Source organism: Colias eurytheme, chromosome 20, assembly GCF_061535395.1.
Source record: "Colias eurytheme isolate Ceu_HAF_F1 chromosome 20, ilColEury1 Martin Lab GWU primary, whole genome shotgun sequence".
NCBI lineage: Eukaryota > Metazoa > Arthropoda > Insecta > Lepidoptera > Pieridae > Colias > Colias eurytheme.
The window spans coordinates 9,961,856-9,979,381 of NC_142999.1; the positions used below are offsets into that span (position 1 = coordinate 9,961,856).

The 17,526-nt window shown below is 37.9% G+C and overlaps 3 protein-coding genes across 4 annotated transcripts; 2 read left to right on the plus strand and 1 right to left on the minus strand.

Moving 5' to 3' along the window:
* Positions 1 to 1,415: 1,415 nt before the first annotated feature.
* LOC149899897 (uncharacterized) lies at positions 1,416 to 7,068 on the minus strand. Its single transcript, XM_090114062.1, has 4 exons — positions 6,955 to 7,068; positions 4,220 to 4,411; positions 1,756 to 2,892; positions 1,416 to 1,526 (listed from the first exon to the last, which is right to left on the minus strand). The coding sequence occupies exons 1-4, from the start codon at positions 7,066 to 7,068 to the stop codon at positions 1,416 to 1,418; spliced, it is 1,554 nt and encodes a 517-aa protein (XP_089970188.1).
* On the plus strand, positions 7,028 to 13,507 carry LOC149899898 (uncharacterized). The gene is made up of 3 exons (XM_090113849.1): positions 7,028 to 7,183; positions 12,566 to 12,664; positions 12,741 to 13,507. Exons 1-3 carry the CDS (start codon positions 7,067 to 7,069, stop codon positions 13,110 to 13,112), a joined length of 588 nt encoding a protein of 195 aa, XP_089969975.1. The 5' UTR covers positions 7,028 to 7,066; the 3' UTR covers positions 13,113 to 13,507.
* On the plus strand, positions 12,930 to 17,008 carry LOC149899899 (uncharacterized). Of its 2 annotated transcripts, none has more exons than XM_090113851.1 (3): positions 12,930 to 13,071; positions 15,598 to 15,864; positions 16,071 to 17,008. In XM_090113851.1, the coding sequence occupies exons 2-3, from the start codon at positions 15,691 to 15,693 to the stop codon at positions 16,242 to 16,244; spliced, it is 348 nt and encodes a 115-aa protein (XP_089969977.1). In that variant the 5' UTR covers positions 12,930 to 13,071; positions 15,598 to 15,690; the 3' UTR covers positions 16,245 to 17,008. The 2 variants fall into 2 exon arrangements, with proteins under 2 accessions (XP_089969977.1, XP_089969976.1); XM_090113850.1 differs by lacking the exon at positions 12,930 to 13,071 and adding an exon at positions 13,646 to 15,289.
* Positions 17,009 to 17,526: the final 518 nt, after the last annotated feature.

Below are 17,526 nucleotides of genomic sequence, written 5' to 3' on the forward strand. Positions count from 1 at the left end.
TGTTCCAATGCAGCTTCGACTGACTTATGTAACGCTGGAGTTCGATCAAGGAAGGGCTCCTTCCTACATGTCGAGATCGCTCTATTTAGTAAAATTTATCTATTAACTTTAGGTATTATTGTTTAACTGTATTCACGATATTACGTATCACGTAATGGATTCTATGCACAACTTGGAAAATAAAATAGATATTGTTCTTTTCATTTTAATTACGTCATATACATTTGTTCCACGAAGTGGTACTTATTTATTTATTATTTATTTTATTTATTTATTCTTTATTGTACATAATATACCAAACATAAATAAGCTATACTATAATTAAATACAATGAAAACACACGGCACATACGTACTAAAAGGCGGCCTTATTGCTCAAAAGCAATCTCTTCCAGGCAACCCTGATTGGTAAGGAATGTATGCTAGAACGCGACTTGGCGCCAATTCAATAAATAAATTAAGCAAAAGGTACAATACAAATAATAAAAATAATATATACAATAATAATAATAACATAATATATATAATAAATACTTATAAATTAATATAAATATAATATAATACTTACATATTATATAAATATACATACACATAATAGTACATACTACATAACCTACTAAATACACTACAAAAATACAGTATAGACTATTATATATAATATAAAATAAATATAAGCAACACATTATAAAGACAGGAAATGATTTTTGACAAGAGCTTTAAAACTTATGACATTTTGCGCCCGCCTAATAGATTCAGGCAGAGCATTCCAAAGTTGAATAGCGCGAGCAGTAAATGAAGATCCATAGAAATTAGTGCGGCGAACCGGTGCAGAAAGAAGCAGAAGATTAGAAGAGCGAAGAGAGAGTGAATGATTAGAACTAAGGTAATTAAATTGAGTTTTAAGATACCCTGGCGTTTTAGGGTCAAACAGAACACAGTACAGAAGGTTAAGTATGTGGGCATCCCGGCGAAGACGGATGGGAAGCCAATTAAGTTTTTTGCGAAATTCGGTGACATGATCAAATTTACGTAAGCCAAAAATAAATCTGATGCAGAAATTTTGCACCCTCTCAAGGATGTCCAGCTGATACTCAAAAAGATCGGGAAATGAGGAATCGGCATAGTCAAGGAAAGGAAGTAGGAGGGATTGGGCTAACGCAATTTTGGTGGAAATCGGTAGAAAGTTTCGCAAACGGCGCAAACAAGATGCAGTAGCAAACACTTTTTTCCGAATTTGCTTGATGTGTTCCGTCCAGGATAAGTGCTGGTCGAGGTGCAATCCAAGACTTTTAACGGTTTTGCAGATGGGGATGCGGGTACCATCGACCACTACATCCGGCAAACAATCGCAATTAACTTTGCTCATTAGCGGCTTGCTACCAATTATAATGATTTTAGTTTTTGACGGGTTTACCTTTAAACCATGTTCCTTGCTCCAATTGACGATGGCTGCGAGATCAGTGTTTGTACGAAAAATCGCTTCAGAAAGTTCAGGTAGGGCCACGTGCGAATATAGTTGGAAATCGTCTGCATACATATGATAAGGAGAAGTAATGTTATTGGAGATAGAGTTAATAAAGATTGAGAATAAGAGAGGAGACAACACGCCACCTTGCGGAACCCCGGCATGAACATTGCTCCAGGAAGAGGTTAGGTTCTCCACTAGAACACGCTGCCGACGTCCCTGCAAGTAACTTTGAAACCAGTCAATAGCCGTTGGAGATATGTTAATAGAGCGTAGCATGGCCAACAATACCTCATGGTCGACGGTGTTAAAAGCATTGCTAAAGTCAAGCAATGAAAGGATTGTTAACTGCTTATTGTCAAAACCCAGGCGTATGTCATCAGTGATTTTAATAAGTGCAGTGGTCGTGCTATGACCTGGGCGGAATCCAGATTGATAGGGGTTAAGCAGATTATGGGAATTAAGGAAGCGGCTTAACTGATCCCGCACCAGCCGTTCTAACACTTTCGACAGGAAAGGAAGAATAGCAATGGGGCGGAAGTCAGAAGCAGAGACAGGATTCAAGGTTTTAGGAAGAGGTAAGATATGAGCATCTTTCCAAATAACAGGAAATGTACTCGAGGAAATAGAAAAGTTTAGGATGTGTGTGATGACAGGATTAACGATGGATAAAATAGGAATGATCATGCTCCGACCAATGCAATCACTACCAACAGCCTTGGAAGTTATAGACAATATGCTCTTCTTAACACCACAATCGGAAAATTGACTTAGAATAAACGGAGGATAGCCAGAAGAAGATAAAGAATTAAGAAAACTTAAGGTGCGAGCTTTAGAATTTGTGTTAAAATCCAAGAGAGGATTAGAAAAGTGAGAATTTAGTTCATCAATAGTAACTGTGTCTGGAATGGAATTTTGCGCGGCTTTTCCAATACCGAGGGATTTGAGAAATTTCCACGTTTTGCTGGGGTCGCCGTTTTCGACCGATGTAGAAATGTGACGTCGTTGCGCATCCCTACATAATGTATTGCAGCGATTTCGAATACTCTGATACTTTTCCCTGTTAACATCAGAATCGAGCATCTTTAATTTTGTTTTCGCACGGGCCTTCTTTTTTAAAAGTGATTTCAGTTCAGCCGTCATCCATGGCGCGGGCAAATGCTTCAACTTGACTGGGCGCAAGGGAGCATGTTTGTCAAATAGGTTCAGAAGTAAAGAGTTAAATAACGCAACCTTCTCGTCAATGGAACCAGCAGAATAAATGGCTGACCAGTCGATATCAGCGGCATCTTCACAAAGACGATCTACATCGATTTTACCAAAATTGCGCCGCATAATAATTCTAGGCTTTGCTTTAGGAGGCTTTAATTTATAGGAAAGGAAGATCAAATCGTGGAAGGAGAACAAATCAGCTGAGCACTGTCCATGCTTAGCGACAAGTTCTATTATTTCTACTTAGTCTATTAATGAATGGAAAAATCAATTAAATTTAGAAAAGTTTCAAAAATCTTTCCCTCATTGTTTGTTTTCTCTTATGAGTAAAATAATTGTATTGTTTTATACTAGACTTTTGAAAGCACATGAAAAAATAAACTGTTAATTTCCATTTTATAACCGATCACGTACGAGTTGGTTACCAGTATGGCTTTCTAATCCTCAAGTACTCAGGGATTAATGTTTATGAAACATTACGCCAATTCATCTTAATTTGTGAAATAATCATTGTTTTGCATAATCACTTCATAATAATAATCATCCATATATATTATGAAAAATATTAGTTAGGTACTCAGGAATAACTAATGTATTTTAAATGATTTATTCACAACTGAAAATGTGTAATTATAAATATGTACATTATGTTTTGTGTTATTGAGACCAACTACCAACCAACTACACGAACGTGACTTAAATAATTACGATTAATTATAATCACATGCTTACATTTCCATGTATCGTTAAAACATTAAGAATAATGAAGGAAATATAGCTATATTGTTCTTACTAATTAATCAGCATATTATTGCTGCTACTCTTGATAATTATCTACAATTCGAGCTTTTAATCGACCCAATCGAACCTTAACGATACGCTGTGTTAGAGTGCGAGCGTGGGGTCTCGGCCCGTCTTTCTATCGTCTGTCACGCATCCAGACTACATGTCCAACTATGCCCAACTATTTCCCTGCGTGTTTACAATTCGTAATGATGTCAGTTTTAAACAATAAATTTCCATAAGGATCGTGATCATAGATAGCCACATAATAAAAGTCATCGCATAGAATTAAAATGTGTTTTGTTTGATCTCTCGTATAAGCTCGAAACTAAAATTTTACCGACATAATCTTCTTATACATATATAAAAATGAATCGCAAAATGTGTTGGTAAGCGCACAACTCGAGAACGGCTGAACCGACTTCGATAATTCTTTTTTTATTATATTCCCTGAAGTACGAGGATGGTTCTTATGTAGAGAAAACGTAAATATGTACCAAGGGCGAAGCCGGGGCGGACCGCTAGTAATATAATATTATTGACACAAAGGTTAATGACCGAGTAAACATTTATCTCATACAATATTCGACTCTCGTCTCAAAACTAGGTTATCCTAGGCGTTAAATCCTTTGAATCGTGTCATATTACAACGGTCCAGCGATATACGATTAAGATTATAATCATAAACAATTATTGCCAAAACGCCACAAAGTATTGCACGCTTTACACAACTGTATATGACGCTGAAGCTAATATGAACCGGATCATTGAGTGCGGCGCTTGCGCAAGCGATGCGTAGCGCGTATGATAGAGCAAACTCGTGAAAAAGTGGCGCAGTGGGACAGCGGCACATGAGTAGAAAGACACAGCGGGCCGGCGCGGCGCGCGGCGAGACCGGCAGCCGGAGCGGCGGCGCTGGCTGTGGGGCCTTCCCAGAGTGACGGAGCTGCTCCTGAATAACATGTCCTTCACATTCTATTCTTAATTCACACGTAACATTACTTGAAGCGCGTCTTCGCACATTCCTAAAGACCTCTACACGTCCACCCGAATAAATGCTATTGACTAACACTAAACATCTGGTATTAAAAATAACAATCATTCGATATATTGTCTTTAAAACTAATATTGAAACAATTATTCTTCTTCAATCTCGCTTAGTGAACAAATCTTTCCATTCTTTAAAAAAATTATGAAGCAATTCATTGTTATAAAACTAAACATCACAATCAATTCTGTTCATCTAGGAACTACGATGCCACAGACAGACGCACAAATATTTGCGTACCTACTGAGTTAAACGATATGATAATAGATATACAACAGTTTTATATACCAAGAATCCGCCTGTAAAATTCCTTTGGCAGTCACACAACTGAATTGTATAATATACCTCTAAATCTCGGGAACAAATCTGTAGCGAATTGCGCCGAGTCGATAAATAAATAATAACTTTTATAAAGTAAATCTGAGACACAATTTCCAACAATACATGTAATTTCAATATTATATTGTCTCAAAAGTATACAACTGCTGAAACTTGAAACCTACGACACTAAAGATAATTGACCGATATTATGATGAAACAACAACATTGAAGTAACACCACTATAGATAATAATCTCACCGATACTTGGTGTGTGTGCGTGCGTGTGATGGTGTGCGAGCTATTGCCATATTATAATATTCTGCTACATTGTTCCATTGGTAATTATGCAGGCAACTGACGAAGCACAAAAAAGTTTTTACTCAGTTGAACAATGCTTAAAACACTGTGCACGCTAAGAAATTGCGAATCTAAGAGCAAATTTTATCTCAATATACGATTATATTCACTTTTACATTCTTCTAAATTTAGATAATGATTACAAGTACCACAATTCAGCCTTAACAATAATAATAATATTAAAATAATAACTATTATTATAGTAAAACTTCCCGTAATTTCAAAATTAGGCCTTGGAGTTGTTCAAAGGAAACGATCATATTTAAGGATGGTAGCAACTTGCGAAATTACTCTTCGACCTTATTTATATTGCATACAATTCGTTGCATTCGCTTCTTCTTTTAACATTAACGGTTTTTCAGGTTAAAACTATAACTGTGAATTAATGTATAAATGAACGTCTTACTATCGAATAAAAACGCGTACAATTTCACGCACAGAAAACTTACTGAATATGTATCACATTTGGTACAGGAATAAGATTATAATATTATTATCGTCTGATTCAGCTGATAGGCAAAAGCCTACTCCACTATTCACACAACTCCACTATTGATTTGGTACCTACTGGGTAAAAACCAAATCAATAGTAGAGTTTCACCAGTTTTCAATAGGTAGAGTAAAATATTAATTTACAATAAATCGTTACCTTTAATATGACTAATTATGTATTTAAATCAAATTTTATTGTAGAGCTTCCGACTCTACGTCTTTTATGGAAGATAAAATATAGTATCATAGATGCAAGGAGTCCTCCTTGCATCTATGATTTACTTTTTCATTTTATTTTCTGTAGTATTAAAATGTTTATAAATATTCTATAGACTAAAAAATATGTCAATGCTATTGTTAAAATCTTACAACAATCTTAAATATCTAAATGTAATATTATTGTGAATAAGTCTGAGCAGATAATTTATTTGCACTGAATACTTTGCGGTCTTTAATAGTCCTTGATTGTAATATCACAGTAGATAACTACAAAAATACTGTTAATGTAGTGAAATTAAATTAATATATTATCATTCATCATATATCATTATCATCATCACTGAATTTATATATTCTATGTTAAAGTTCTAATGCATTTATCAAATAAATAGTTGATACCATCAATATTGTAAATTATACAAACAAAAGTGTACCAAGGCGATCAACATACGTTAGAGGTAGTTTTAAAACCTTCTTTGCAATCTATTTTCTAACAGATTATTAGATTGTTAAACATAGTTTGTGTATATTAATTAGATATCTAACAATATCTACTTTAAAACAATATAGTTTACTTTTGTATAACGAAACTAATCAATCAAAGTGGAAAAGTTAATCAAGTACGTAGTTAGGGAATATTTTCACCTGCATGTTTGCATGTAGCCTTCTTAAGGTTACTCAAATTTCTAAAAAAACGGCCATTCTAAACGGACAGGTTTAATTGAAACTTTGTACACAATATTATACCGGGATCTCTGTACGCACAAGTTTGGGTGAGAAATGAGAATAGCGTAATTTCATGAGTTTTTTTTTACTTTATTTATTTTAATTGATTGTCAAAAACCACTGAACGGATTTGACAAATCTTGGCAGTTCCGTGGGTCACTTATCAGAATAGCGCATAAGCTATGGAAATACTTGCCTTCGCCAGTGGTTTCGGTCGCGGGTGAAACCTCGCGGCACAGCTAAGCTGCGGTAATCGCATGAGTACTGTCATACGCTAATTACGGTCTCTAAGCCATAATGTATGCTTAAAATTCATAGGCTAATGAGGCGACCTCGGGCGATCCTATTCCCTGGTGCTCGCGCGTCACCTTGAGGCTCGGCGGTGGTGGTAGGGCCGCGGAGGCGCGCGCACGGCGGCGCAGCGCCAGTGCCCGCCGTCCCGCCATGTCCGCCGCACGTCTGTCTGTGTGCCTGCTCCTGCTCGCGCTGGCCGCCGCCGCCGCGCCCGCGCCGCGCGTGCGCCGCCAGCTCGCCGACGACGACGCGCTGCAGCCCATCGACGTAAGTGTTCGCCCGCGCTCTCATCCCGTCCTATCACGTATGGACCACGTTCCGCACCGTCAGCCCGATATTCGTCGATAACAATTTCATGTTAAATTTTTTGCTCTCGATTAGAATTAAAGTTTATCGATGCTCGAACAGAAGTACCTCCCAGAAATATTTCCTTGTCGATATACGATTATTCAAATTCATATCAATTAACTCCTATTTGATTATTATTAACTCAAAAATTTAGACAAAATAGAGAGACTTTTATATCTAAATTAGATATTCGTTAGATATGTCATAAACATAAACATATAATATTATTAACGAACCTATTTATTTCGATATAGGTATAACGCTAAATCTCATTTTAATATTTACACAAAAAAATAATTCACAAAAACATTAAAATCGTACAGAACACTGAGCTAATGTCCTTAATTGGTAATTTACATTGTTGTAATATGAATAATGAGAAGCAACCTAAGCCGGGTGTCGAAACTGTGTCGCTCACCGTACGGGTCACGTACGGCAGCGCACACAGCTGCGGCCGGCGGCGGGCCGCGGCCGGGCAGGAGGCTGCGTCTCGCTGGCGGTGAGAGTGTATCGTGACGCAACGCGGCCAATTAAGTAATGTTATCGCATCGCGCTCGGGACTCCACTTGCGACACGATATCGGCTGACGGCTGGCGGTGCGGAGCCGCGCCTCCCGCTTCGGGATAAGCTTTACCATTCATCACATTTCTCATACAGCTTACATTTCAGCTTACATTGTACTTGAACTATTAAGTTCAGTTCGAAATAAATTTATCGTATTACATGCAAATGTCCAAATATTCATTTAGTAAATAAAGTTCATTTTAAAAACTATTTTATAAGCTTATAAAATAAAGGCCAATTTGTAAAGTTTCCAATGTAATGTAAGTAATTGACCCAAATCTGAAAAAAATATTGAAACAAAATAAAAATATAATTTAGCAATATCTTTATATCTTTGAGAATACTTTCTAGATCGCAAACACTCATGGAGGAAACTCATTACATTTGAAATTCCTCTTTAAATTAATTATATAATGTGAATATTTGAACATATTTGTATAATACGTTATTGTAAATTATTGCGTGTCGCTTCCAATATTCTTACAAGGAACACTCATACACACATACCTACCTATTCAACATTCGTTTTCATTTTTTTTACGACAGAACTTATATTATTCAAATTAAAAAGTAAATAAAACAATCGGTGAATTACTTTTAGCAAGACATGTAATAGAAACTATCACAATAACCAAAACTGGAACGAAATGAATTTTGTAACACAATATGATAAATATGAGGTCAATCATTATCTTCGTATGAAACTCCGATTTGATGTTTCCTTTTCATTAATTAATTGATGGCAAGTTCCTGCATTGCAGGCCAGCAATATTGTCCAAAACGGCAGCACTCAATGCAATCACGGCTAGGCTAGTGTGTTTTAGATCGCATGTCGAGTAACATACTATCGATAGAGACGTGAAAGGGGAGCGATGTCGGCGGCGCCTTTTGCGCCTCGCTCTGCGCTCGCACCCGCTTTCCAAACCGCGCACTCAGCTCGCCTGCAATGAGTTTGTAACTAGCGAGTAGCGGTCTAAACGTGCACTAAGATGTGCACTGAGATTATAACTACTACAAAAAACAGTTTTTCAGTCAATCAGTAACGGTTTTGTTACTACACTGTAGATATTATTGTCACAGTATTACAATAGTGATATTGTCGTTCGCATAACCTGCATTACTTTTCTGATAACGTTTATTGAATGAAAGCGATCGGGTGTATCGAGTATCGAGTAGGTATAAGGAACACAGTGAAGTACAATAGGAATGTAGAGACGGTTGTGTGGTTATGTCTGGTGTGATGTAACGCGGGCCACGGTTCGATTGCTGCACATTTGTATGCTGCCGCAGTCCGTCCGCTTCGTTCCTAAACGAAATTCCAAGTCAAACTACGTTATACCATATACCGTATACGTAATATTCAACAATTTGACATTTAATTTTAATACCACAAGTTTGTTCTCTGTAAATATAGCATAAATGAATATTTAACGCGAAACTAAGTAAACTAATAAGAAAAGCAAATTAGGATTGTAGGTAGTAACTAGTAACTGAGTATCGTCCGTGCGGTTTCTCCGTAGCACTCTGATCCAAAGGCGACGCAACCGCAGACGTGATGTCGACGGAGTCCCTATACTATGTATATTTAATTAAACATAACACAAACTCCTTTCGCTCTTAATTTTTTTCTGTATTAGTTTTGCAAGTAAGCCGAAGAACTAAAAAGTAAAAACATGCAATTCACTATTAACGAAGATGTACCTACAAAGAAATCTAAGGAATATGAATAAGAAATTATTTCTTAGTGAATAACAACAAATAAAGAAACAACATATATATAGAGTACAGTAGATCATATTGAAATGTAAACTTTAAAGCAGGAAGTGATAATATTATGTCAATTACCAGTTCTTAAAATATGAGATACGGTCACTACGCGTGTACAATTCATACAAATCAAATTCAATTAAGTTACGAGTTCATATTTAACATGTTGACCTTCAGCAGGTGTTATTGAAGAAAACTAGGGATGTAACGATATCGATACCGATACCGATATATCGGCCAATATAATCGGCAAGCCGATATATCGGTATCGCCGATTATAAAATAACCGATACCGATATCAAACAATTCAAAAAACCGCGCCCAATGAACGATGCGGGAGGCCGCCCGCGCGTGCGCACTTTGTTTTCTGAAAAACTCTACCAATAGTAAACTTTTATTAAGTACTGATTGTATGTGTATAACTTAAAGTTTAACTGACTTTGTAAAATTATAATACTAAAATAAATGGTTTTCTTTTTTTTGATTTGGCAAAGAATACGATTTACAGTTGAGTCTCTGTTAAATGTTGGTAACTTTTATGCATAATTCACTATTTATTTTTCTACCAAGCCATCGATATCGGTATCGGTATCGGTATCGCTGATATTTTATTACAAATATCGGTATCGGTATCGTATCGGCAAAATCATGTATCGTTACATCCCTAAAGAAAACATTAAACAACTAAACTAAAAATTTACAGATAGACAGTAGTCAGATCAAGTGTCAAAGTATGTCATACTAGATTTCCGCCCGCGGCTTCGCCCGCGTTTGCAAAGGAAAACCCGCATACTTCCCGTTCCCGTGGGATTTCCGGGATAAAAACTATCCTATGTGTTAATCCAAGTTACCCTCTATATGTGTGCTAAATTTCATTGTAATCGGTTCAGTAGTTTTTACGTGAAAGAGTAACTGCAAACATCCATACATCCATACATCCTTACAAACTTTCGCCTTTATAATATACCTATATATACCTATATTAGATATTAGATATTAGATTAGCAGATAATAATAATTAAATCAAGTTTTTAAAAATACGTACACCTTCACAACTTTACATTGTTTCAACCTCAATAACCAGTGCACGCCGCGGTGCACGGGCACGGCTTACGAGAGCTTTGCACTTTTCGCACATTGTGCTGCTGCGACCGCAAAATTGATGCTCGGTGAACAAACCAAAATCAATAATGGATAATAAATTTATTCGTGTAAACGAAAAATATCCGTGAGTACAAAGACAGTCAAGTTAATTTGTAAGAAATTTTTAACGAATTATAGAAAAGTTAAGTTTTTAAATAATTCGAGAATTTTTTGAAAGTCTATGTATTTGAGGTAATAATTAGTTCTTACGAGGCCACACCGTTCGCTATAATATGTAATTTGCCTCTCATTATACTAAATACACGGTGACCTTTAAGTGCTTTGAAATTAGATTTACTTAATGAGAATTTAATCGACATCCTTCCCACACACAAACAGTAAAATCACTTAGTTTTAATATTATAGAAAAGTAAATATCCGAAGCATAGTAATAATAGTAATAGTAATAGCAATAGTTTTAATGGGAGATAGTAAGTATATTTCTTGAAAACTTGAAATAATTTCAGCTTCATTAGGAGCGGGGGAGGCGGTGAGTAGTTGTAGGAGCGGTCAGCATTGCGTGCCGCGTGCCGCGTGCCGCCGCCTCCTCGGCACAATCGCAACCCGACTCGCTTCTGTTATTTGCAGAGCGAGTCGCTGCCTTTGCTTCTTCGCTTTAAAGGTTATTAAAACTTTAAATGTTAATACTGGCTTTCGAAATCCATCCACCATTCAATTTATGTGCTTATTTATATAGCTGACATAAAACCGTGTTTCTCTCGTTTTCTGCGGTGATAGCTCTCAATACACACACAGCTCGCGCTCGTATAGGTAGTAAGATAATCGAACCATTTATTTCGCTTTGGATCTTTTCTGTTTAAAATTTAAGATAACACGTAATATTTTGTGAAAATTCTAGGCCATACATTTAGTTCTGATGCATACCAGTATCATAGCCAGCGGCATGAACGCTGCTGCCGGTGCTCGCGGCCTGCTGGGCGCGTGACCTCAACCTCACCGAACACTTACGCGATACTTGCTCATGCACTTTGCTCGTCTCGCTCACCTCAACCTACATAAATTAGGCGTCAATGAGCGTATGCCTTTTAAAAAAGGACACGTTTACGCGCTCCTAATTTATGTTTACAGCGCGTAAAAAGCAATAATATGTATAATATGTCGCCGTCATCTGGTTGAATCGGCTATTTGATTGAATGACTAGCGCGTTCATCGAATGATGTTGTTCAATTGAATAACTAGGCCGAACGTTGATTTAACAAGTGTCACTCAACGTCCTACTAGTTAGCAGATACATAACACTTTGAACAGAGCGGATATTGTTGAATGACTAGCGTTTGCATTGAATGACGAAAGTTGCTGAGAATTTACTTTTTTCAAACCTAACCCATCGCCTTATCCAAACCAATGACTATGCTAAATGACGGTCACTTAACGTTACATTCAACAACTTGACGAGTTGTCCTTTAGACATTCAATTAAATGTCGTCAAATACCAGATTCAGACCAGATTTCTGCGATATAATATTATACTCCTATTTTTGTTCGTAGTTTATTATAGTGTTATTTTTTCTAACACCCTCCTTGTTTAAACCTACATACGGATATAGAAAAATATCGTATAGAAATAAATCTATCTACCTAAACATAAATTTGATATTCCAGTCAATTTAGGGTTTATTTTTATTTTATCAACGACTATAGAGCATAGTTAAATTTCACTTTGCTTTTTTTATCATTCGAACATTGAAGCTTCATTGAACACAGTTTCAGGCACGTAGCTTTATTTTGGTGGTGGCTATATAATGTAGTGGTGTAGCATGTGGTGCAGTGTAGTGTGTGTGTACAGCGGTGTGTATGTGTGTGCAGGAATCGGGCGACGAGCAGGCGCGCGAGAAACGCAAGCTGGAGGGCGTCACGCAGGCCAAGTTCGGCGTCAAGAACGCAGTCCTTGGGTTCGTCTTTGGCGTGAGTATCTCTCTCCCCGCACACTGACCGGGTTCTTAACGGCACCTTCTCTAAGTAACGGATGATTCTTTTGTAGAAAATCAACTCGTTGATCGACGCGAAGACCCGACTCGTAGAAAACTTAGACAAGAAAAATATCGAGCTGAACAAACAGTACGGGATCGAAGCGCCGCAGAACGGGCTCGCCTCGCTGACTAGCGTCGTGGGACAAGTGATCGGGCCGAAGCTGCAGTTCCTCGCTCCCAAGCTGCAGGCCGCGTCGGGACTGCTGGGCGGCCTGTCGTCAGGCTCCAGTGGCAGCGCAGGCGGGGGCTCCGGCTCGGGCTCCGGGCTCGGCTCCATCCTGTCACTGGTGACGTCCCTGTCGGGCTCGTCGTCCGGCGGCGGCGCGGGCGTCTCCGTCGGCGGTACTGTCGAGACCATAGACTCTGATGAGGACGACTCGTGATCTGTACACTACCGCTTCTGCGACTCCGCGACGCCCGGTGACGCGCCATCTTTCTTTATGAGCTTTCAAAGTAGTAGTTAACTGTCGTCCGACGTACAAGAATCACGGTGATCGTTTTAATCGTAACACACAATATTATATTATGTAGAATAGTTTATGGGTCGGAAGTACTGTAATGTGCTGACGCCCAGCGTTTGTGATATTTGTATACTTTTATATATTTCTGGCGCCATCCCGAGGCAGCTACCGTGGTTGTTGTACGTCCCGCCGCGTCACCGCGCGTGGCGCGCGCCGGTGCGCCGCCTGTACAGTCCGCGCCGCGCCACAACCTGTATTTATAATGTAAATAGTGTTAGGTGAGTTTGGTGATAAATATAATATATGTTATTTTTGTATTTGTTTGTTTTTTTGCACTGCATGTGTTGCACCGTAATTATTTGTGTTTATTGTTTTCACTAAAGTGAACAGGAGTGGAGCACGCTTGTAGATAACAACGTAGTTGTGTTCTCCTTGTTGTTTCTGTTTACAGCTATATCAGAATCGGTGATTTGTCATTCTTTAATAAGGTTTTTAACTTTTAGGACACTTACGCGTTGTTATAAAAAGTAATAAGTAAACTAGGTTTAACGCAATTTAATATTATAATGTCAAGTTATGACACTTTTTTTAAATTGAATTATGAAAAATGCCCTTCCCTTGGTACATTAAAGCTTATTCATGTTTATTTTATGATGTTTGTGTAATAGCAGAGTATGTAATTGGTATTAGTGAAGTGTAGTGGTTGCATCAGGATGGCCTCCGCGGCGAAGGTAACCCGCCGCCCGCTCGCCAGTATTTGACGTTTAGCGGGTCAGAGCCCATCTCACACATATTTCAGTAAATCAGAACTTTACAGTCATTTTCTTTTACTTATTATAGTACATATTTTATAAACAGACAAAAATGTCATCGTACTGGCTATATCTATTCAAGTAAATTAGAAGCTTAGGTTTAGGCATAATATGCACAGATTTGTCGAATAAAGTACTACCTAGGGTATGATCATAAATAATATATAAGTTAGAATGAAATAGGTAGGCACTGTTTTTGTGAAATCTGAAATATTTCACAATAAAATGACATTGTAGCGATAAGCTTGAAAATCTAGATAGAAAACAGTTTGAATAAATTTCCAATTTCAAATGGAGGTCAACGATCGCGGCATATGTCGTAAACAAAAATATGTGCAACTCGAGTGACCTTCCCCACACACGCGAGCGCCGCCTGCGCCGCACCGCGCGCTCTGCGAGCCATTGCGAGCTGCGTTGCGTGCCGTGTGCGCATTCATTTGAAGTAGATTATACATAAAAATGTGAGGTATACCTACTTATTTATACCCATGTAAGTTTTTGTAAATAATAATACACATACTTTGAACTATAAAAATTAAAAAGATACTTTAAAGTTTAAACTATAGATAATGAGTATAAAAAAACAAAATATTGGGACCTTTTTGTCCCGCTGAATAAAAGGTATTCGTATTTATATTTTATTTTAACTATACTTAATAAGATTTGTTAGTAATAAATGTAAATAAAAATAAAATGTAAACCTTGTAAACTGTACATTATATTTCTAAATTCTGTATAGATAAACTTGAATTTCCCCTCCATGAATAGATCGTAGATACATATTTACTTGCATGATAAATGGTAACTTACGGTAGTGTAATATGGTAATCTGTATCAGTCTACGTATAATCCGCCCAGTAGCCTGTAGTCGGGAGCGTGGCGCACCGCACTATCGCCGTCACATCGTACTGCATCTCACCACAATGCTCATTCACTCATCCATGTCGTCTTCGAACCATCTCACATCACAATATTTGCCATATGTCATGATAGTTTCAATATTTTACATTCGATTGTAAGACTGTAGCGAGTACATTTTGTTTTATGTTCGGGGCGACGCGCGCGCCTCGAAGTGACACGGAGCAAGGTTAGGTAGAGGTGGAACAGGAACGCCAGTAACCGGGCTCTGTGTGACTGCCGACGTGACGACTTGACACTGTCCTGAAATAAAATAATTTTGAAATGATGATCTCAGGAAAAATTATTAATAATAGACCAAGCGCAGAACTGTCGCCTATGAACGAGAACAAAATATTTATGACGTGATAACTTCTTCGATACCTAATAGTTGAGTATATGTTTTATTTATCATTGTTACCGATTACACCGAACGAACGAACGAACTTGTTATAATAACATAATGTTATAAGTAGAAAAGATATAATTTTACGATTTTTGTCTAAAAATTCATAAAACAATAAGTGGATCTGAAGAATAGTTTTACTCTAGCATTCAAGGGCAATACATTCGTAAACACTTTAATGTACACAAAATAGGGACATACATTATACACATACACAGTACACACACACCAAGCGGACGCGACACGCGCGACGGAGGCTGGCGCGTAGCTCCAACGGGATGTTGTGCCGCAGACTGGCGCTACGTCGCCGCGCCGCCCGCCCAGCACGGCGCGCGACACGCCGAGCAGCACGTCGAGCAGTACGCCGCGCAGCACGGCGCTCGGTATGGCGAGCCGCTCACCGGCTACGAGGCTGCAGCGCCAGGCGAGCCCGAAGCCTACGGACGATATACCAGTGTTCGACCGGAACAAGGTCAGCCTGGACTTCCCTGGGAACCTGTTTGGACCATCCGTGTCGCTCCTTATCAAGACCACTAAGATCGTCGGAGATGTTATACAGGTAATTATTTCAGATACGTCGCTTATTATTTTTATTTCGATGTAAATGCATTTCAACCGAAATACATAATCTGTACTGTTTGTCTATCTAACTATCGTAGTTACAAGAAACGGATCCCATTCAACCGAAGTACCGAACCTGAAAAACATAGCGTACAGAACAGGTGGTTGCATTTCAAAGCTAAGCCCTCGTTGTATATATTTCAGAACTCAGCGGTGCGGTACCAGACTTTCCTGCGCCTGTTCCGGCCGCTGTTCCGCGGCCCTTTCGAAATCAAAGGCTTGGACCCGCCGACCACCACCACCACCACCACTACCACCACTACCACTACGACTACTGCCGCACCGCAGTCATCAGACAATGAAATACGTCGTAGATAAATCACATTACATAATATCAAATACGTTTAAAAAGTAATACATAAACATAAGTAACGAGGTAGAAATGGGACATAATAATACAATAACGCAGTAGGCCTAGGGACCTTTTCCGGAAGTTTCTATAGATTTTGAGGTGCTCTTTTTGAATTTATACTTGTCCATCTATTATCTATTCCGCTCGTGCAAACGTAATATTGGAAAAATGAAGAAGTAAAACAGGTTTATGGTATCTAATGGTTGGAAATTATCAATGGCCAAGTAATGAATTTTTAAATGCATCTTCAAATGCAGTTCTTTTTCTTTTTAAAAGTCAAGTAATATTATATATTTCAAGTAGGTCGCATAGAAATTTCCATTGTAGGTATATTTCTCTTTTTTGAGTCATTTCACGGGTTTTTTTTGAAAAAATAAACAAGAGATTTCCAACAACTTTTATCTTAATAATCTTTTTCGTAGATAATTCAATAACGAGGAAATATCAACAGTTTTAAGTCTAACCTGAAATTGAATTCTGCCGGCAGATGTTTTGAAAAAGGAAAATACACAAAAAGAACGACCCACTCTCCCACTAAGGTTACCATTCCGCTAATCATCACCTCGTCACGTCATGCGAGAAGTGACGTGGAAATTTCAATAGAGCACATTGACATCTATAAAATCCATGATTTACAAAACTCCCGAAGCTTTCTTGGCCAATCTAAGCGATGACTGCACTACAGACTTATAGATGTATTTTATTTAATAAAAATAAACAATTAAAAAAATGCAAACTACTCTTTTTTGTTACACGTACTTAGCAACAATGCTCCGTGAGGTTAATTATCAAATGAATAATGATGAAAGTTTTGGGTAAAGCTTCGTATTATATTTGACTACAAACGACTTGCATTAAGTAGCTGTAAGTTTGAATAGTTTGAAGTGGGCAACTAGTCGGTCCTCATTGGGTTTAATAACATTAAGACATCGAAGCCGAGTAGTGGTGTAGATATTTCTTATTCATAATCCACATCTCTGTACCATATAGTCAAAATTAAAGAATTATAACGATAAAGTATCAGGGGCTTGCAAGGTTAAAGAAATCAATCGCAACCATCGAAAATGTTTTCCACTCCAGAAGCAGACGGTGAGGCGGGAGCATTGTATCCGCAGCCATGTCTTGCACTTGTTATCTGTTTAGATTATAAAAACCATTTGAACCTTTTTAATATCACTGTCGAAATACTTAAACAAAATCAGTGTTTACGTCATAGTATGAGAAACTCTGTGACGAATTTTAATAGTA